Source organism: Labrus mixtus, chromosome 7, assembly GCF_963584025.1.
Source record: "Labrus mixtus chromosome 7, fLabMix1.1, whole genome shotgun sequence".
NCBI lineage: Eukaryota > Metazoa > Chordata > Actinopteri > Labriformes > Labridae > Labrus > Labrus mixtus.
In genome coordinates, this window is record NC_083618.1 from 482,918 (window position 1) to 505,747 (window position 22,830).

The 22,830-nt window shown below is 38.9% G+C and overlaps 1 protein-coding gene across 3 annotated transcripts in view; it reads right to left on the reverse strand.

Annotated features, from left to right (window-relative positions):
• Positions 1-3,567: 3,567 nt before the first annotated feature.
• rad18 (RAD18 E3 ubiquitin protein ligase) overlaps positions 3,568-22,830 on the reverse strand; it is a 30,880-nt gene continuing 11,617 nt past the window's right edge. The window contains exons 10-13 of one of the 3 annotated variants that reach the window (XM_061041914.1): positions 16,985-17,116; positions 15,145-15,271; positions 11,628-11,672; positions 3,899-4,150 (exon numbers count right to left, since the gene is read on the reverse strand). In XM_061041914.1, coding sequence (XP_060897897.1) covers positions 4,051-4,150; positions 11,628-11,672; positions 15,145-15,271; positions 16,985-17,116 — 404 coding nt within the window. In that variant the 3' untranslated portion in view covers positions 3,899-4,050. Of the gene's footprint in view, positions 4,151-11,627; positions 11,673-15,144; positions 15,272-15,406; positions 15,747-16,984; positions 17,117-22,830 lie in introns of those variants that run through there. The other 2 variants (XM_061041913.1, XM_061041915.1) reach the window with 2 other exon arrangements.

Below are 22,830 nucleotides of genomic sequence, written 5' to 3' on the forward strand. Positions count from 1 at the left end.
GTCATTGTAGTTGTTAATAAATAAAATAGTATCCTTAAAGCTAATTCATAAACTATAAGGATGCTGGGAGCAGCAAAAAGTGTAACAATGGCCAAACACAGAATGTATGTGCTATAAGACAAATAAGAATGCTAACATTTCTATTCTCTCTGTATTCTAGTATTTAGGTAGGATCCATTAAGTAAATGATGGAGTTCAGTTGATCTCTATGAACTGTATCTTTGTCTCCTAAAGCGTCTTTCACTGTAATGTATGAGCTTGTCTCTTCTGCGGCTGGTGTTTTCATCCGGCCAGGTAGATAATTGCATTCATTGGGTTTGGGTCCTAATCATTTCCTTTTTGAAGTCATGAAAGAAGACAATCAGCCCTTTGTCAGTAAGGAACTACTGCTTTACCTCAACCTCACAAATTGCATCATCATTCATAATAAGCTGAAAATGTATTATGTGAGCAAAGTTCAACAAGTTTGAAGGAATAGAAGCAGATACACAGCGCCTCATCTTGATCACATTACATGTTTCTACAAAGTAAAAGCTTGGTTTACATCACCAGTGTCGATAAAAATCTCTGAATGGAAAATTCATTTGAATTTTACAGCCTGAAGAATGTTTTGTTTCTTTGTTTTTGAGGCGTCATTCCTATCTTTTTATGAGGAGCCCTGAATCCCCAGTATCATTGCTATTGACTGTAACGCAGATACAGCATGACAAGCATGCAATAACAGCATCAGAATAGCTTTCAGATAGGGACACAACCGTGTGTGTCTGAATCATATTTGACCTTTTATGATGGCATGTCAAGGTCACACAAACCTTATATACCAGGATTCTTAAAAACAGTTATTATTGTAGAACTAACATTTCAAATATCTGTTTTCACATCGAGCCATCTGGCCTCTGTATGACCAAAGTGGGAGCTGTGTTCGAGTATGACACGTTCCCGTTGCATGTTGGCCTTCGCCGGGGTTCCCCCTTGTCACCGATTTTGTTCGTGATTTTCAGGATCTCAAGGCGCAGCCGGGGGGGAGAAGGATTTCCAGTTTGGGGGCCTCAAAATCTATTCTGTTTTTTGCGGATGATGTGGAAACACAAAGAGCTATCTTTAACGGTTTTCATGCTGATGGTTACATTTCAGATTAAACCCCTCCCCCTGGAAACAACCGTTTTGATTTGTTTGATTTCTCCAGTGTGGCCTTGTGCAGCTGATTTACAGTCAGGCTGCATATTTCAACATCCCAGCTCGACAAATGTGTATTCAGATAGTGTACTTTGCTCTGAATCCTTAAATGTTTTCTTTTCCAGTGCTGCACTAAAAACCATGGGGGCTTCACCATTATTTGGGGACTTTTATCACCACTGAGGGTCTGTGTTTGGGTAGAGTGGTTTTCATTTACTATCTCATGAGGTTGGCATTGTGAGGCCCACTGAGACTATTAACGTGACTAATGGCCTGCTGCTCTCAGCTCACTGTTGGCCCTGTTAGAGCGCATGTGTGGTTGGTTTGTAAATGCAGATGTATAGGAATGGTGACATGAGAGTTATATATACCGTATATCTGTTTTTATTGATGTAAATGAAGTTTGTATTCAGTTGTTTCTTCAAATCTATAACTGATTAAGTCAAACATTAGCAACAATCCTTCTAAACTTTTATGTTGATATTAGCGAGATTATTATCTTTGAATGAGTTCTGCAGAAAGAACATGCAGTCACTAACCTCAGAAGTTTTGAGATATAAAAACAAGTGTCAAACTCTTGACAATAAAGCTATTACAGTTAATAAAGCTGTACATATATACACAGCTCACCTCTTGCATGTTGAATTTGACAAGCTGAGTGCCGGGATTCAATGAATTCCCAAATAACTGTGTATTGTTTGATTTGTTATGTCTCCCCTCATGAACATTGATGTCATGAAATACTTGGTGTCTGAACAAGGGAAAGTTTCTTATGAAACATTTTGTTGCTTCATTTTGGAATGAATGTCTAACTTGACCTTACAATGGAAGGTGAGAGAAGTTTACTTATTTGAACCCCATTGGAAAGGAACTCGGTAACCACACTGATCAATCAAATCACTAATCCAAGTTGTTTCTGAGGTGTTTCTAAAAGTGTGACTTCAGGATGAAAAGAGAAAATAGGAAGACATAGTGAACTTAGATACGATGTGTTCCCTTTTGAATGCTTCATTCAAACTTAAGCTGAAAGAGTTCACAAACTCTCTTTAAAGTATTTTAGAGTTTCCTGCGGTACAAAAAGAGAATAAGGCAGACTACTCTAATAAGTCTTCCAGGTAATCCTCAGCCAGTATTTCTCAAACAGATTTAACATTTTTTTCAGATCAAACGAAAAAACTTGAAAAAAAGAAATAAATCTGACACTTAAATATGGACAAATTTCCCGTAAGTATGGGCAACTCTTCCAGCTTGTCTCTGTGCATTTCCTGGATCAAGAGTCATTAGTGATTCCACTGGAAGAATTCTGCGACTTCAAGCACAAGGGGACTTTTGCATGAGAGCTGTGGTCAAGGTGGTCCTGAGGGAGAATGTGCCACTGTAGATCTGCTACCGGGCCTGCATGATCCCTCGCCATGACTGTGAGATGGTTATCCTTACTTTGTACGTGTGGATATTTGAAAACGGCCTCCAAAGCTGTACAGGGCATTCAAAATATATGAGATAAGGACAAGGGCAGCTGCGTCATATTCAAAACATATTTCACCTTGTGTTGGACAGATGACAAATCGTCCTGTCAGCATGGTGTCTGTGAGAGGGTTCATACGGAGTGTGTGTGGAATCAGTGCTATCACTGCTTGCTTCATTGCTCCCCAAATGAAGGCAAGAATCAGCAGCCACTCAGTCCTCTCCTGTGGTTTCAAGCTAGAGTGACATCCCTGCTAATTAAAGCAGACACAAACAGCAGCATTGTACAGGAGAAGAGATACGGATGCATCGGGTAGAGGTGTCCAGCAGGGTTTGTCCGTGTGTCCGTGCTTTGTCTGACGGCAGAGTCTGAAGCATCGTGTTTCTGACTCCAGGCGAGCTCTGTTTTCAATCAAGCCCAGATCCCAAACGTGTTCCTGCTCACTCTCCCATGCACACATACACAAACACCGCCTTCCCCCTTCTTAAGTGTTTACACTCTCGCTTGCTTTGACCTGAGGTTTCCACAAGCATCAGGTTGATTGAATTAAACTGACCCCGGTTCCTTTTCCTTCAAAGAAAACAATCAACCCGAGAGGCTGCAGATTTGTTTGCACACTTTGAAATTGCACATGACAGATGAATCCAGTGTGACTGAGCTCCTAATCGCAGTTGGCCAAAAAGTAACCCGAATATGAGGGAAAAATCTGAAGATGGAGGGGATAGATTATCAAACAGACACCAAGTTATTCAGGAGAAGGAAAATTACTTTTTATAATCTATTTCACAGCTGCTAATGCTAAGTTGCACCGCAGCCATGATGTCCAAAAGGTTTAAGTCGGCACACGGTGTACAAAGATGTCAATATCGATTTTCTAGACTTGAATGGGTAGCTCAAAGATGAATCCACGATAGAACCCGGAAGTGTTCATTTAAAAAAATACTGCACATTTATTTCAATTTATACTGCATATTACACTTTGACTTTTACAATAAGAATAAAAAGACTGAAAGTTGTTTAGAAAGAAATAGAACATAAAAAACAACAAATTGGATCAAATTCCGAGCAGAAGAACAAAACTTAGGCACACTGCCTCCAATAAATCATCTACTTTAAACACAGCAGCTAAATCCTAACCATACGAAGAAGTGTTTCAATAAATTCAAGTATCGAAACCAGAGTCATCTTAATACTATGACCTCCAGGTGAATTCTGGGTGATCATCTTATCATGGACTACAAAACTACAAAACAAGTTAAAATAACAAACTTTTATTTACACGTGCAACTTCAGAAAATCTATGAAATCCTTGGTGGGAATGTGCATCCACTGACTTCATGGTATGCTTCACAGTCAGTTCAGACATGTATTGGTCCTGATTCTGCCATTTGAGAGATGTTCTCCCTTCCTTATGTTTTTCGCCTACGTTTCCCAAGAATAGGTGGCGAAGCGGAATCTTCTCTTCTTGAGCTGGACGATCGCTTCTGGGCTGAGGTCGTCTCTGCGTCTCTGTGGAAGAACAGTTCAGAGATTACCTTTTTTTTAAAGTCTTCTGTTAGTGGAGGAGAATGGAAATGTGCTTTCCATTCTTTAAACAAAAGTTAGACTTCATTAGGACACTTTGATGTTGTGGATATGATGTTGGAAATGTAGTTTACAGCAGCAAGCTTTAAAAACACAACATCAACACATCATGTAAAGTGCACAGGTTTATGCATGTTTTTTACTACTCAGATGGCAGATGACTGTCATGCAGCCATAAAGACATTATTTGAATAAAGCTTCTCCTCACCCTAGGCCTGGGCGATATGACTACAAATATTATCAGGATAAACATGTTCATATAAGTCGATATCGATAATTATCACGATGAATGTTAAATCTTTGTTTCTTTCAAATTTAAAGGCAGATTTTTGCTCCTGAGTGAAAGTTGATGTCAGAACATGACAAACTATACTTGAACAGAGGATTATTTCACCATCATAAGCGCACACTGATATGACAGTTTGCTGTTGGGCAGTAACACTTAGCCTACTGGCCTGGTGCTTACTGAGTCACACCATAGACTTTCTATATCACTTACAACACGGTCCACATTAACACTCATTTGGGACTGTTGGTGATATATTTCCTTCAGTGTGTTCTAACAGGTCATTTTGTTTCAAACTGTTGAAAAGGTTTTCGGTGATGCCCGTTGTAGCTGCACTTGTCTTCAGCACAGTTTCACAGAGCATGTTACACGTTTCTGACAGACTTTAAGAAGCCAAAATATCTCCAAACTCCTGAAGTGGAGTGGCCTTTTTCGTCAACGAGGAGAATATTCTAATTTAAAAAATAAATAAATAAATTACAGCCCTGCTGAAAGGAAGTGAAGAGAAGCTAATCTTTAAATCTTTTGGATCGGTCTCTTATTAATTAAGTAACATGGAGAAGTTCCAATGAATGATGGGCTAATTTGTCTTAAGTGGAATGTTTTAAAAATTAAAGTGACTCTGTATTCAACACAACAACATATTTAGTACAGAAGCAGCTGTTCATACTATTTAAACACATGTACCACTACATGCCCATTACTTAGAACCCAAAATGTAATAAGGTTGAGAAGTTGTGTAAAATGTTACTAATAAGATGTGAAGATTTGCAAAACATTGAAACCCCATATTTAATTGAAAATAGCAGATATCAAACATTGAAACTGAGAAATGTCATTATTTTAAAATACATCTATTATATTAACATATATATATATTATTTGATATCAGCAACTCATTTTCTAAAAGTTGGGACAGGACCATATTTAGCACTCTGTTTCATCACCTCTCCTTTCAACTAGCATTTTCTGAACTTCCCAGGTTCTGTCATTTTCACAGTAGAATATTGTCTTGTCGTATTCAAGTTTCATGATGTGCCCATTTCTTTCAATGGTGGACAAGCCTGGACTGCAGACAGTCCTGTTTATCACTCTCGTACTATGGAGCCGTGCTGTTGTAATACTCAAATGTGGTTTGGCATTGTCTTGCTGAAGTAAGCAAGCCCTTCCCTGTAGTTGTCTATTTGGCAGCATAAGTTACTCCAAACCTGTGTATGGTTGAGCATTAATGGTGCCCTCATGACTGTGCAGGTTACCCATGCCATGTGCACGAATGTACCCCCATAACACCACAGATGCCGATGGCTGATAACAAGCCGGTCTCTCTTCTCTTTGGCATGGAGGATGCAGCGTCCAGGATTACCAAACAGAATTTTAAAATCTGGACTAGACAGACCTGAGGAGTAAGGACAGTGTTCTACTTCGCCTCAGTCCATTTTAAACGACCGTGTACCTAAAGAAGGCTGCCACCTTTCTTGATCTTGCTTGTGTACAGTTTCCTCTTTGCATAGTAGTTGAGTTTTAACAAGCATGTGAATGAAGTTATGAAATGTGTTTACAGAAAATGTTTGCTGGAAGTGTTCCTTAATCCATGCAGTGATGTCCACTACAGATCGTGTCTGTTTTTAATGAAAGGCCGTCTCAGTGGCCACAGATCACTCCCATCAAATATTGGTTTTCTACCTCGTCCTTGCATGAACAGATATCTTCAGATTCTCTGAATCTTTTAATGATGTTATGTGCGGTAAACAATGAAATCCCCAGGTTCTTTATAATTTTAGCTAAAAAATATTATTCTTAGTGTTGCACATTTTCCAGCCCAGTCATTCACAGTGTGACGATCCCCTCTCCATTCATTAGTAAGTTTGACTTAGCCTCTCTGGGATGCTCTTATTTTTTTTACCAAACCATGTTATTAACCGGTTACCAGTAAACGTCATTAACTGAGTACCAACACATGTTTTTTTTAAGCATTTTGCAACTTTTCCAGTCGTTATTGACACTGCGCCAGCTTTTTTGAAACATGTTAACAAATTAGGCATATCAGTTTTCCCAAAACGATAACATTTCTCAGTTTCAACATATTCAATGTTGTCTTTGTGCATTTTCCAATCCAATATGGGTTATCAATCTTTTTACACATCGTCACATTCTGTTTTTATTAACATTGTACACATGGTCTGGATTTTTATTTATTTAGGGTTGAACAATAAAGAGCAAGTTAACCTGAGTCTTAGTTAAACACAATCACGACTGGACTAAAATACATTTGGGGTAATTAAAACATGTTGTTTGAATTAAAGTAATATGTAATTTGAAATATTGTATATATATTACAGATTTCAAATATGGACACCTGGATATTATGATCACTTCACAAATTCATACCCATTCTAAACTACAAAGAACTACAGGGAACAAAGCTGCTAAAAATCTTGTCAGGAATTTCTTTAAATGTATGAGAGAAGGTGCATTGAACTTTGTAGACAGATTGAATGCAATAAGTAGAGGAAGAGAAACAGTGTGTTACCTTCTTTAAAGGTTCTGTTCTATTTATTCTAGAGGAACCCTCACTGTGTCGTCAGAGGAACACATCTGGAGTGGCCTAAATGCCTCTAAAGTAAGTCATCTTCCACTAATGGATAACCATGAACACATCAATATCGTTTCCTACTATGTGAGCCCCACTGGGCATCAGTGTTAAGTTACATGTCTGTAACTAACACAACTCTGACACAAAGCGCTGCACACGGAGCTCTATTTTTTTTAGGAGCTGTTGAGATAACATGTCTAAGAAGTGGAAGGGGAACCCTCAGAGCTCAGCGTCCTGCATGTGGAACCACTTAAGAGCCTCACATGAAGGGCTCTCTTCAGCTCATCATAAGTTAGATGTATATCACCCTGCAGCCAGTGACAAGGTCCTCTGCCTCTGTATCCTGACTATACGGAGAGGAAAAACAAAATTCCAGCACTGGAATTTAGGTCAGAGTCCACACATGGGGGTAAGTTGAAGGATGGGGTGACGACTTCAGTTTAGTGGTGTACTGGTGAGCAGGCTTTTGTTAATGTGTGGATCAAAACTTCAACTATGGACAGTTAACTTCTCATCACTGCCTGAGGCTGACACAAGCTGGAGGATGGAGAGCAAGCCTGATGGAAATTTCATTTCCTTTCACTTTTGTTAAAAGCACAGGCTTGTCTTGACACATAAAACGCCCATCACTGCTGGTGTTGTATGACTTTATACAGAAGATGACATTATGAATCAACACTGACAGGTTAGGACACAAGGTCACCCAGACACAAATGAGTCTTGATTATCTACAAAAAACACTAGGTGGAATCACGTTCAGATTTAAGTGCTTCTGATGTATTGTCAGTAGCGAGACAGCAAAGCTTTCGGTGTGTCCTTGAGGCCGGCTCGGCTTTGTGTCAGGAACAAAGTGCAATGATAACATTTTAATGAAACCGTTATGCACACAAGAATAAAGTGATACTGGCTCGGACTGGGCTGTGTTTTCATTTTGCTCTCCCTCACCATGTCTATGTGTTGCAGGTCTGCCACACCCTCCTGCTCCACATTGCCCTACCTCTGAGAGCCCCCCCCCCCCCCCCCCCATCACCTGAAGCTGATTGGCTTCATCTGCTGAGCTGGAGATGAACTCCACACCCCATGTACAGAGGCTTTAGTCCTTACAGCGGATGGCCAACCTGTGGTAAAGACCGCATGTCATTTCCTACTCTCTCTCTCTTCCAGATTTCTGACTCTACTAACTGTCCTGTCTCTAAATAAAGGCCTAAAAAGCCCCAAAAAATCATCTTCAAAAAACCCAACAACAACTTTGTTTTCTCTCCTGTTCTGTGACAAGTTAGGGAGGTTAGTATTATTTATTAATACATCAGGTAAGAAGACTACTTTTTATTTCATGATAGAGTGGGGGTTTGTGTATTAATTTGGCCATGTGAGAACCCTGAAGTCTTTGACATCCTGTTTGACGTTTTTCTTTTCTTTGCTTCACTTTTGTACATTTGCTTTTTTGTATTTGTGAACATATGTCCATGTAGACTTGTTTTGGTTAGTACAGTATATTATCATTATTGTAAATAATCTGTTATTCCGTTACTCCTTTAGTTCCCCTGGACACACAATCTCAATCAGGTTATAACAGATTCATTCTACGGCATGATTTTAAAATAGAAATAAAGCTTCTATTTTATGTACAAAGAGGAACATTATTGCACACATCATAATGAATTTGTGTCTAGATTATAATTTACATTGTTCTAGTTACACAATAAATATATGTATCTAAATTGGGAAACCTAAGTGGGCCTCTCTAAGTGTTGTTAACCACAAGAGGACAGGGTTTTATCTAAACTGGCCGAGAATCTTACACAGAATGTATCATCAAATACTACAACCCTGCTTTCCTTTCTCATTTCCATATCATTACCAAACATGTTTGATTCTTGCATCATAAGGACACACCACCTCCAAAAATGACAGGAAACAGGAAAGCAGGGTACAATGCTGCAACACCTACTCTAACTTGTTGTGCAGTTTGTTGAGAAGCGTTTGCTTGGTGAGTCGTGTCCTTGCTGAGGAGCCACAGTACGTGTGGCTGACTTATTGCACCGTCAGGATCATTTGACAGAGAAGACAGCACTAAATGTTCAGGCACTAAATGATGAGGAAAAAATACCTAATACAAAAAAAAGAACACAGAGCGCAGCCTTCTCACTAAGGTACATATTAAATCTCTATATTCAGCCCACTTGTCAAAGCTATAATTGAAGAGAAATATCCCAATGACTCTCCCTGGAAAATGACGTTCGCTTTCTGACAAACACTTAGCCTGGGTAAAATCATCTTTCTTGGGGATTATGGTCAACTATTGGCCAACAATTTGTTTTGAATAAACGTGATGATTGAGGCTATTTCCTGCCTCTGATAACAAATGAGTTTCCCAAACTCACTCGAGGGAAATCACAACAATATATGTTTGCATAGGACGACACTCAACAGCCTGTTTAACCCTAAGCAGCATTTATGAAGGCAGACTGGAGAACATTCAGTACAGCAGGCTTAGCTGCTCTTCTTGCTTTACTGTAGGTTGCAAGGCCACAATTAAGTACTTCTCAATACAATAATGATAGGCTGGTTTGAAAAGCAAAGACGGAGGAGCAAAGTCAAGACATGATGTGATCCAGATTTTAGAAACATTGCAATATGTGGTAATATTCAAAAAGTATTCAGTATCTATTTAATTTTCAAACTTATGAAGACATTAAATTAAACCTGATAATAATAAAAGTTAGAGGCAAATCACACAGCAAGACATGTACCCCACTGTGCCAGATACTTTCCTGCACTAAAAACTAAACAGCAATTACCTGCAGACCACCCTTTGAGATTAAACATAGGCAGGGTAACAGTTATAAAGATTTCTGTGTTGTTTGCAGAAATAGGATGAGAAATTGAAAGACGTATACCATAAACAGCACCCATCAGGCCATTAACAAATATAAATATGTTTCATGTTGATTAGTTCCTTATGAAAGAAAAGACTGTTTTTATGTCCCCTACGAGTATCAGACCTGCATTCTACATCTATTGGGATTCTATTCTCAGTAGAGTGCTTGGACTGAGTTGCAATATGCTTAAAAAATTATATACAAAGGCAGCAGATCTCAAGTTTTAGAGGACAAAACCCTGACATTTCACTTTATTTGGCTCACATCCCAAGGTAATATTGTTCACATCTTTTGTATGTTTGTGTCCAAACACTGGAACATGACAATCAGTTCAATAAATATGTTTTGTTCAGTTTGGCACATGACACAATAATACCAGTGCTAGTAACCCTTTGAGAGTATGTGCACTCTACAATTTGGATCGTGTGAAACACAAATTCAAATCTTTCAGTTCAACCCACGCAGCAATTTCCAGAGCTCGAAAATGAAGCCAACGCAGAACAACAAAAAGCATGTAGTTCCACGAGTGTCCACTTGAGGCTGGCTCTAAAAGAGAGTCAAAAATAAATTCACCCCCTGTTTATTTTCAGTCACAAGCTGCTTTCTCACCAGAGTGATGGATGAGCTGGCTAGCTGAATATTCCAGTTAGCATTACTGTTAGCTTCCAATAGGCCCAATAGAACAAATGTGAGGAGCAAGAATGTCCTCTTATATTTTATTAACATTCTCTGTTTGACACCTTTTTTTAAATACCCAGAAAGTCAGAGCACCTTTGGAAAATATATGCTGAACCAGAAGTTAGCATTGATCAACATCCTTTGCTTTTGTTGAAATTAAAAAAGTGTGTTGCAGATAAACCCAGATGTCCTGAACAAGAAAAGGTGGAAAAGAAAAAGAATAGGCAGAAAACATTTTTTTCCACATTATGATGTCACAGTGAAGTTGACCTTTGACCCTTTGGGTAGAGCATTACCTCATCATTCCAGACATTGGTTTAAAATTAAGTCATAAAAAGCATTCTTGAGATAAGCCCCCCCTAAAAAAAAAAACAGCAAATTCTGACCAGGTCATCTTTAACTCAAAGTGGCTGTTTGTGCAAAATGTAAAGATATACTCAGCAGAAATCATACAAAGGTAGCAGCAGATGAGCAGACAACAGCTACAACGTAATGCTGCCACAGAGGAGGAGAACAAAGAACGTTCAAAGATATATGATCATTCATTAATAAGCTTCATGTTTAGATACACTACAGGCCTCCTGACCGCTGCAGTTTTACATTCAAACTAGAGCAAAACTCTCCTCTTGTTTTGTTGTGTGTTTTTTTTATTTATTTTTTTTTGTTTTATGTAAACGTTGTTGGAATCTCGATGTATCAAGAGGGACAAACTGTCCTCTAAGCAGCGGGGTAGAATGGTAGTGTGTGGAATGCCTAATATTCCTCAACTTAAAAACAACTTCCACAGAGGACAACAATCCTGAGAACAACGGTGTGTTGACACCTAATCTATGTATTAACACAAGCGTGCAATGACGTGTAATGAAAACACTGTGCAGAGTTAATAGTACATAAATGAATAGAACTAATAAAAAACTGAAGTGACATTACTGTTCCTGACAGTATGACAGTAGAATCACTTACTCAGGGTTTCTGGTAGGCTCTGGACCAAAGATGTCCGAAATTGAACTGTAGAGGGGGAAAAAAGAGCTGTAATTAACTATAAATAGAATATGAACCTGGGCGAACACAACAAGATAAGAAGTCAACACATCATCTAACATATGGGATATGCTTCATAGGTTACCACATCAGGCTTTCATGATGTATCTGTATTTCATACTTTGTGTATGTTGTGTGCTAAACTGTACAGCTGTGAAGTTGTTTTTGAAAGTTTTTTTTTTTTGGGGCTCTTTGTGCAAAACAAATTCACCTTAGGGGGAATAAAGGTTTCATACATAAGCATTGCCTTTGATCCATCATCTCTCAAACAAACTGTAAATCGAAACGCTAAGCATGCAGGTGAATCACAGCAGGACGTCCCCGATGATTTAAAGACCATGCTTGAAGTTGGATCCAGTGTCATCACAGAGCGTATTCTCATGATGAACACATGAGGTTTAGACAGCATGGAGAGCTGGTATGGTGAACATCCAGCCGTAAAGCATTAGTTATGTAATAAGTATGTTAAAGGGAAATTATATAATCTTAATAATTTATAGAACAAATGACATAAACAACAATGATAACAGCTTTATAAAGAGAGTAAACAATACAACATTTATGTCAAGGTAATCTTCTTCATATTTACTATCAAAATCATGGAAAATAACATTTAAAAAAATCCAACCACGCCGACGAATGAATATGATTAGAGGTAGTGTTGGATAAATCCAATAAAAGTAAACTAAAATGAAATAAAAAGGCAACTTTAACTCTTAGTTTAAAAGCTGCTCAGTGTTATTGTTGGTACAACAACAAGCGGTAAACACTTTGAAATGACCTCAACTTCCCACTACAGTCTTTCTTTTCTGATTTCTGACCATGTGAGAACCAAAGCCACGGGTATAAAAAAAAAACATATGAGTAGTGTCTTAAAAAAAAAAAAAGAACAATTCCTGGTTTCCTAGGGAAAAAAAGCATAATTTATTCAGTGAGAGCCAGCAGCAGCACATCCACTAATACACTGACATGTTCCTAAAAGTTTGGTGTTTTAAAGTCCCTCTGTTTGAAACTCAAACTTTTAATTGGTCCTTATTTCCTCTCTGCGACTCATGTATCATATAGTTGGTGTGTTTTTTTTATTGCATGTGGCTCTTCATTGCTGGACTTGAAAGTTCAAAACAGACTTTTAGTCTTTCTTTTTAAGCTCCCACACAGAAGTTAATTCTTTGATATGAAAATATGCAAAGGTCTGAATGGGGTTGTTATATCATTATCATCATTAGAGAGACAGCGTTTCTAACGTGCTTTGATTTGTAACATATAGCTGCCACAGTAAGCACAGCTTCATTTCCGCAGTTGCAGTTTGCCGAGGGCGACTCTATTTATAATTAACTGGCGTTACCTTAGGTGATAGAGACGTGTGTGCTGTGACAACTTCATTTCCCTCAACCAACATAAAAGTTTAAAAAAGAGAAGTATGAGAAATCTCTCAGGCCAGATCAATGCTGCAGGGCTGGATACTATATTTTACCCATATGTGAGGGTTTCAACAGTGTTTGAAGACATCTTCTTTTAAACAGTCATTTTCATTCCTCTTATATGCACCAAACTGAGCTGCATGCAAACAGTAAGGATCAACAGCAGGGACAAATCCCCCTCTGTTTTCTGGACAAACCAGGACATTTGAACTCTGTTCTGATTTGTGTTGATCCCTGAGAAGCTCTGTTGACCACACACACTGGAAAGCATCAATATCAGTACTTTATGATGCGGCAGAGAGGCTCGTCTGGTTCTTAAGACCAAAATGTAGAGTGTGGCTGCGAGGCCTCATTTAGAGACAACAAGCATCTGTTTGTAATTATACTGTGATTTAGTTTTGTCTGCACAGTTATTATACCTATTCAGTGGGTTACATTTCCATCTTGTGTTATTTATTCCTTCTTTTTTTTTTTTTACTTACTACTTAATCAAGTAGGGTTTTATTTTCCATCCTTTATCCATTTATAACAGCTTCCTATTATTTTTTCTTTTGGTCATTCTATGCCCTTATCATGTGAAGCACTTGTATTGCAAAGCTCTTTAAGATGCTTTTCTTGTCTAACGTGATAATTATTGTATAATATGCTGTTTACACTTCATCACATTGAAAAAAGATCTGACATGCTGGGAGTGTTAGAACCTGTCCTGCTTGAGATCTGAATTCTAAATCAAAACTTGCAAAAGAAAAGAAAAGTGAATGCTCTTGTGTGTATCCTCAGTCCACATTGAATTGAACGACTTTATACAAGAGGAAGGAGTTGTATTGTTGTGTGGCTGTGATTTTAAAGGCAAGCAGCCACAAGGGTGTATTTCTCTGCTGTGTCACAATAAATGTTAAGTAAATGTCGGAGGGGAATATAAAGGTTTCAAGAAGCCATTATGGTGTCACAGTAAGTGATAAGTATTCCCACTGAGACGCTTCACGTCTCAAGCAGAAGCCCTCTGTGTGTTGTACTGTTCAGATTGCTTTTTTTTCACAAGGAGGTTTCACTACTGAAACGTGGACCTTACAGTGAGCTGACACGCTAATACTCTTCTTTTCATGTTCAGCACTAAAACATACACACGTCTACAACCAAGTACAGTCAAGTGAGGAGTCTGATGTGCACGACGGATCATTTTGACTGATAAACAATAATAATATTAGAGTGACATTTAGAGGTATAATGTCGGACTTTCTTTGTTGTTCCACCTCTGACTACTCTGAACTTACTTTCATCTACAAAAAGGACAGGATAATGATTTGAGTGTGTCTGTGTTTGTTTGTCTATCTGGATCTACTGGTTCTGCTGCTGTGTTTCAGACATGTCCACACAGTCAGGACAGGGATTAGCAGAAAACTACAGATATCATTTTCCTCAATGTACAGATTTAGAACGAGATGTGATTCTCTATTTTTACTAAACTGCTGCCTTACACTTTTGTTATTCATGGGTGTTTTTTCCTTACTATGCAGAAAACCTCCTTGATTCTTCCCCTTAAAATTATTTATTACAAGCACAAAGCTTATCACATCTAAATAGACTACAGACGAGCTCAGCAGGCTGTAGTCCAGACACGCCAGGCCATCTCCTTTTTTTTTCTTCAGTTTGTTCCCATCGAAATGTAATTACCTCAGAATGAGTTATCACAATGATTCACATCACAGTGATTTAATGAGAAATGCTAATTGAATATTAAATGAAACACAGATTATTAGAACGCTGTTCTTTGAGTTACACACCAGAGCCTTGGAAAGAAATGGTTATCATGTTTCTGAAATGAAGCCAGTCGGTGATGCTCTGAGGGATTTCTGAATTGTCACAGTTGCAGGAAGAAGAGCTGCTATATTCGAAACAAGTCCCTCCGTTTCATTATCAGTGTGAAATCACAATAAGTAGGTTGTATTTTGGATCCGACAAAAAGCTGGGATTGAGTCACCTACTGTGAGTGAGTCACGATGTCTCTCTTTTCTCACCTGCTGATGGACACGTCACTATGAGTGGGGCTTGAAGATAAGTTAATCACTCCTGCTGATGACTCTTCATCTTCCTCTCTCTCTTCTACCTTCAGCACTAAACAGCCTTCAGATTCTTCAGCTTGATCTGAAGGAGGCAAACATATAGGTCATTGTGTCAGACATCCAGGTGGAACTAAACAGAGGAGAAACAGACTGTCTAAAGAGGTGTGGAATAGTTGCTCCTGCCAGTACAGGCTGTTTTTAGACACCAGAATTTCTCATAGTTCCTATGCTAAAACAAGACTGACATTTATCACAATAAGCCTTTTTAACACAGAGGACCATTTCATGAACTATTTGTGTGTGTGCCTTTTATTCTAAAAGGTGTACAAATAGGCAGCAAAAGACAACATTCATGTATTTATTTAGAGCATGCCCCCATCTGCTAAATGCTCCACTATGATTAACAGCTGGTCGCTTACTTTGACATTCGGCCACTTGGTGTTGGTTTGTTTGCGTAAAGAGAGCTTTTTGGTACTGAGTGGAGTTGCATGCTGTGGCTGTCCAGCGATTATGATGGCGGTGAGACTGATCCAGACCAGCTTGTGTTTGTTGGACAGCTGAAAGATAAGTTAGAACTGTAAAGCTGAGGGAACTTCTGATCTTTCTCTGCAGGCTAATCTGCACGAGCACCTCCTTTGCTTTGTCAGGTTTTTTAAGATTGTCAGTGGATCAATCATAATTGTAAAATTGAAACAGTGGCTTTAAGTTCTAAAGGTTTAGAAGTTAAAAGGTCATCATGAAGGATAAGCACAATCAAAGCTTCTCATGTAAAAGTATGCAAGATGCTGAATGTAGTCATTGAGAAGCTGTTTGAGTTCCTAGCTATATGTTTTACTGTAACATCCTCATCAATAAAGCCATGACTAATGAAGACAGTTTAATCGCTGATTTTGCAGATTGCAGAACACAATTATTTTTATAACTTACAAATGAAGGTGGGGTAAACACTTAGAAATCATATCAAGAGGAGAGTCTCATATAAGCAGTGAGCGGTGTTGCCTATATACACGATATGGGAAATACATTTACATCTGCTTTTTAATGTGTGAAACATGTGTATGTGTTTCTCTATTAAGAACTTAAAATAAGCTGCAGTGTCAAATAGCCTTCTGTGATAGACAGACAAAACAGAAAGCATGCAGAGTTATGGATCACAAGTCAAAACTCTGTCGAGATTTTAAAAAGAAAAAATCGGATGATTCCAGCTGCAGCAGGTTGACAGAACAGACAAGAAACAATCCAAATCTGTTTGAATCATGTCTGCTTTTTGAGTTACAGTTGAAGAGTTGACTTAGCTTTGTTGAGACAGTGAGAGATTTTTTTCAGGTTGTAATTAAACTCAAAGAAATGATTGAGATGAACCATTTTCCACTTATTCTCAATAATAATGTGTGCATCCTTCAAAGTGGCTGTGCATGTGTTTCAGCCTTGCATTCTTTCTCTCCTTGTCAGCACTTTTCAATAGCATTTGGTTAATTGTTTTCTGCATTTCCTCTAACATCCAAAACATATGAAATCCCACAGACCATTTAATTTGGTGATTTAAAAAAGGATGGAGCAATCGATTCACACACATCTGCCAGAAGAGAATGACAATAACCATGTGGAGCTGCATAGCATGGCTTCATTTGTATTTTGTTGGGAAAAACAATTTTATCACAAAGCAATTAATTTGCACTTCTTTTACAATAAGGAAAGGTACATGTTCTGTGGATCAGGTGACCTGTGCTGCAGGATATCAGACAAGACTACAACTGTCCTGCAGCTAGAGGATGTTTTATGGCTGGTGCTGTACCTGCAGAGTGTGGTTTATGTTTGTCCCCTCCATCTGCAACGGCTTCCTGTTTGATGCGGGTCTGTCTGCTGGTCTCTAGGCGACCTCGGACCTGAGCAATCAGACGGGAAAAGTCACTGCTGTGCTGCTTCCCTGCAGGGAAAAGAGCACATATGATGGCAAATGTTTAAAGGACTGGATACAATGACCTTATGCAGAGGTATAAGAAGTATATGCATCACGTGAATGAGCTTAATGCAGCACACATGCTAATATGTAGGCTAACGCTGTTGCTAATAATTCAAAGTTAAGTGGATGCTTGATTGTGGATAATAGGTGACAACACAGCACATCCTCGACTGCATTAAAGGAAATAGTTTTGAGAAATAGCAACAGAAAAAAAGGCGACTGGACAGTGTGTTGTTTGGGAAAGCATGTATTAATATAGAACATGGACTCATCTTTCTTTTGGATAATTCGTCCATATCAGGCCAATCAGATTCATATTTTGAGCAACAACAGACAAATTCCAACCTTGAAAGGTTAAACAGATTAGACAAAACACGAGGATTTATTCAACACCATATACACAAGCTCCAAGATGGGATCACAGCAGCTAAAAAAAGGACTTTCAGTGCTGTGGTGGAAGCTTACAAAGTCATTGAAAAGACATTATCTCTGACCGTGAATCGAAGCAGGCAGTAGAAGAGCATAAATTCAGTTTGGGCAGTCATCCAAACATAAATTATCGATTTAATCGCAGAAATACAGAACGTCTGCAAATCTGTGATACTCACATTAACATACTGAAGAAACAAACATTAGAATTAACAAAGGTGTGCTCTACATGTTGCAATTAAGTGAAGAGTGATTGTTGGTTGTTATTTTTTTCAGGAACAGTTTTTAAATTATTTTCTAAATAAGGCGTTTTGAATATTTCAGGCAATTTTAAGTTGATACAAAAATAAAGCCTAGGGGAAATCTCTGAGAATTTAATGTGTGAAAAATGACATTTCTACATTTGGAGGAGGCAAAATGTTTCCTTGGTATTCTGCCAATTGCTGATATTCCCAAGGTCCATGTGTGTTCAAATCAAATGTTTCCATTTTAAGCTGTTATAGAAAGCATGGGACAAGCAGCGACGAGACATTTAAAAAGCCATCTCTCCCTCCCACTGTTTTAGAAGGCACAAATGGACAAACCTAATGAACCCAATCTAGCTAATTTTGTACTCAAATGAAAATATGCACTCCAGTTCTAGGAAAGAAAAAACACTTTTTGTCTTTGACCACTGATGTAATAAACACACTATGTGAAGAGGAGTGGGCACCACCCTGTTATTATCAGACTCACTTAAACATGAAACTTTCTGCACATAGAACAGCTACCTGAGACTTATTCAACCATCTACAGCACATACCGTATTTAGTTGTAAATGAAAATGTTTGTCATACACACTACTAAGAACAGTCTCCACAGACACAACGACAGCCCCTCCTTTGTGTCTGAAAGACTGCTGTGAAAAAGGTACGTCACTGCCCGTCACATTCTGACAAGGGGGAGAGGGAATCTTGTTATAGTTAAGATCAAGTGGAAGTAAGGGTCAGCAGCTGACTGTGCTACGAGTAAACACCTGTCAATCCCACAGATGTTACTATGACTCTACTTTCTCTGGGAGAAAGAGAACGTAGCTCAAAGACTGCCTGAATTGCATTGAAAGAAAAATGGTTTCATGTACAGTGGGTACGGAAAGTATTCAGACCCCTTTACATTTTTCACTCTTTGTTTCATTGCAGCCATTTGCTAAAATCAAAAAAGTTCATTTTATTTCTCATTAATGTACACTCAGCACCCCATCTTGACAGAAAAAAAACAGAAATGTAGACATTTTTGCAAATTTATTAAAAAAGAAAAACTGAAATATCACATGGTCATAAGTATTCAGACCCTTTGCTCAGTATTGAGTAGAAGCACCCTTTTGAGCTAGTACAGCCATGAGTCTTCTTGGGAATGATGCAACAAGTTTTTCACACCTGGATTTGGGGATCCTCTGCCATTCTTCCTTGCAGATCCTCTCCAGTTCTGTCAGGTTGGATGATGAATGTTGGTGGACAGCCATTTTCAGGTCTCTCCAGAGATGCTCAATTGGGTTTAGGTCAGGGCTCTGGCTGGGCCAGTCAAGAATGGTCACAGAGTTGTTCCGAAGCCACTCCTTTGTTATTTTAGCTGTGTGCTTAGGGTCATTGTCTTGTTGGAAGGTGAACCTTCGGCCCAGTCTGAGGTCCTGAGCACTCTGGAAGAGGTTTTCTTCCACGATATCTCTGTACTTGGCCGCATTCATCTTTCCTTCAATTGCAACCAGTCGTCCTGTCCCTGCAGCTGAAAAACACCCCCATAGCATGATGCTGCCACCACCATGTTTCACTGTTGGGATTGTATTGGGCAGGTGATGAGCAGTGCCTGGTTTTCTCCACACATACCGCTTAGAATTAAAGCCAAAAAGTTCAATCTTGGTCTCATCAGACCAGAGAATCTTCTTTCTCATAGTCTGGGAGTCCTTCATGTGTTTTTTTGGCAAACTCTATGCAGGCTTTCATATGTCTTGCACTGAGGAGAGGCTTCCGTCGGGCCACTCTGCCATAAAGCCCCGACTGGTGGAGGGCTGCAGTGATAGTTGACTTTGTGGAACTTTCTCCCATCTCCCTACTGCATCTCTGGAGCTCAGCCACAGTGATCTTTGAGTTTTTCTTTACCTCTCTCACCAATTGCTCCCACGATTGCTCAGTTTGGCTGGACGGCCAGGTCTAGGAAGAGTTCTGGTCGTCCCAAACTTCTTCCATTTAAGGATTATGGAGGCCACTGTGCTCTTAGGAACCTTGAGTGCTGCAGAAATTCTTTTGTAACCTTGGCCAGATCTGTGCCTTGCCACAATTCTGTCTCTGAGCTCCTTGGGCCGTTCCTTCGACCTCATGATTCTCATTTGCTCTGACATGCACTGTGAGCTGTAAGGTCTTATATAGACAGGTGTGTGCCTTTCCTAATCAAGTCCAATCAGTTTAATTAAACACAGCTGGACTCCAATGAAGGAGCAGAACCATCTCAAGGAGGATCAGAAGAAATGGACAGCATGTGAGTTAAATATGAGTGTCACAGCAAAGGGTCTGAATACTTATGACCATGTGATATTTCAGTTTTTCTTTTTTAATAAATTTGCAAAAATTTCTACATTTCTGTTTTTTTTCTGTCAAGATGGGGTGCTGAGTATACATTAATGAGAAATAAAATGAACTTTTTTGATTTTAGCAAATGGCTGCAATGAAACAAAGAGTGAAAAATGTAAAGGGGTCTGAATACTTTCCGTACCCACTGTATATACACCATGCAAAAATGTTTAACTATCAAAGTCTTAGAGACATGGGCTATCCTGCTATCCATTCACACCAATTAGGCCAATCACATGAAACCACGGTTTACTGCCTGCTGTCCTCAGATTAGTTAAAGTTCATCTGGTAGAAATAACTATGTTAGCTTGCACAACGGCCGTGGAAGGATAGAAGATAGGAGAAAATGTCCTTGTGTTGAAAAGGGAGCATAATGTCTGCTTTTTGGATTTGTCATGAATTCAGTAGAGAGAGAGAGAGAGAGAGATCTAGTTGGGATGCGTGTTCTCGTCAGTGCAACAAATCCAATGTCCGATTGACGCATATCATCGTTTTGGATACGCCGATCCGTTTATTTACCTTTTCCATTGGGATTTAATTGATACATGTATTCCATCAACACAAACATAGCACAATACACTCTAATCAAATGACTCCAATTGCCTTCATTCACGCTGCTATTATCAGTACCTGGAGTCTTGTCTTTACACCCAGCATAAGTCAAGACTCCCCCCACAGGTGAGTGTCAGAATTACACTCAAATATAACAACACAGTGTAACCAAGGGTTCTGTGCAGAGAGAAAATAAAAAAAATAGGAAACAATCATTTTGATTTGGTGACAGACATGTGGCAGACTTTTTTAAATATTGTTCTGATTTCCCCATCTTGTGTGTTTTATGGTATTCTTTATGTTTTGGGGGGTTTTCTTATGGTTGCTACCTTGACCAAGTATCTCTTTCAAATGAGCTTTTTAATCTCAATGGGTCTGTTGAGTAAAATCAATTAAAAATATGTATAACTTGTCATGTCATCGTCACATTACTGGATTAAGTCGTTGCATTTGTTAAGTTCCCTCATGTTAAGTATAGCTTGTTTACATGCCGAGGTTTGAACAGAGAAAATATTTGAACTAAAGAATATTAAAGTGACCACAGAGGGTCCAGTCACAACATACTCCCCCCCATGATGATGACATCTGGGAGTTACATACACAAATCAAACTTCTCCGGGGGGTGGGGTCTCATTACAGAAGGATTTCCATGTTTTTCCTCGAAGTTATTCCTGGTTATGAGGATGTTTCCCTGAACAATCAGCGTCTGATTGTATTAACTCTCGAAGAATGTGCTGTCACATTGAGGACTAAAAAGCTTCAAGCACCATCGGATTTGATGTTTGTGCGAGCATGTGTGCTGTTTTCACCTTCCTGTCTGCTCATTCACCATTCCCCGTGCTGGCAGAGTGAGTCATCCACATCCTCCTCTGATAAATCAAGAGGTTATCACAGCAGTGCGGCTATTTTTAGAACCCACCTCCTGTGAGTCACATCCATTTTTCAACCACTTTTAAAGTTAGCTCCTCTGAGTTTTTTTCAACAAGCTTTTCATCTCATTCAAACATGACAACATGACTTGGGATTATGTTCTCTGTTGCTGCTGTTCTTTCTCAGCCTCGACTCTGAGGATAAAAACACACAGCTGGAGCAGATTCCTGTGAATCTGAGCGCATAGAAAATGAAAACAAAAACACCTTAGACAGAGCTTATATGTCATAATAAAAATGGAAATACATTTTTTTTTTTTTTTTACAGCAACCTTTTTACCTTAAGTCACCTCATCAGTTTACATTTTCATTCCATCCCTTGCTGCTAAATGACTCACATACTGAAGATGAAGTAATTCTGCTCATTTCTGTAGCTGGGAATGTGTTTTTGAAAGGTATATGAGGCTGGCTCTTAATGGAAAGCTTCTAGACTGAATAAAGTGAGATGGAAACCGTGGCTGGGAGACACACTGCCTATGTAAAATCCTATTTTGTTGGAGATCCAAAGTGTGCAATACTGTTAGTATTGTTGCTTCAGTTTCCAGACAACAGTCTCCCCCACTAAATAAACATGCTACAGTCACTCAGCTTTGACAGAACAAAACAAGTTTTGCAGTTTTAGTTGATGGATTATGTCTCAAGAAAGATTGCAGCCTGTTGAGTGGATTTTCCAACCAAAGTCTCTGCAATGAAATGGAAAAATTAGCCTTTCCCTAGATTCAAAAGACTCTGGTCTGCTTTGGAAAATGTCATTACAGGCTGTCACTAAGATGCCAAATGTTTATCTCATTAATATTTCATTTTTGAGACATCCATTACAGTGATACAACTTCTAGAATCAACATTGTTCTGGTCTGCTATACATTTTTTTTTAAAAGGAAGAATGCGCAACATTTGACACATAAATAAATACAGCAGAAATCATTACAGCTCATTTCCTGACTCCTGTGGCTGTGGGATGAAAAGAGGAATCAACACAGCCTTTTCATGAACAGGTATTACACCCTATGCAAGAGCTCGCAGCAGTCAAGAGGGGATTTCACTGCACCTGGTTGGGTCACCCATATCACACCTGGTGTGATATAAAACAAATACACATTTCTGCATTTTCACTGAATGAGAATTGTGAAACTGTAGATCATTTTCTCTTTTCAACAGAGTATGA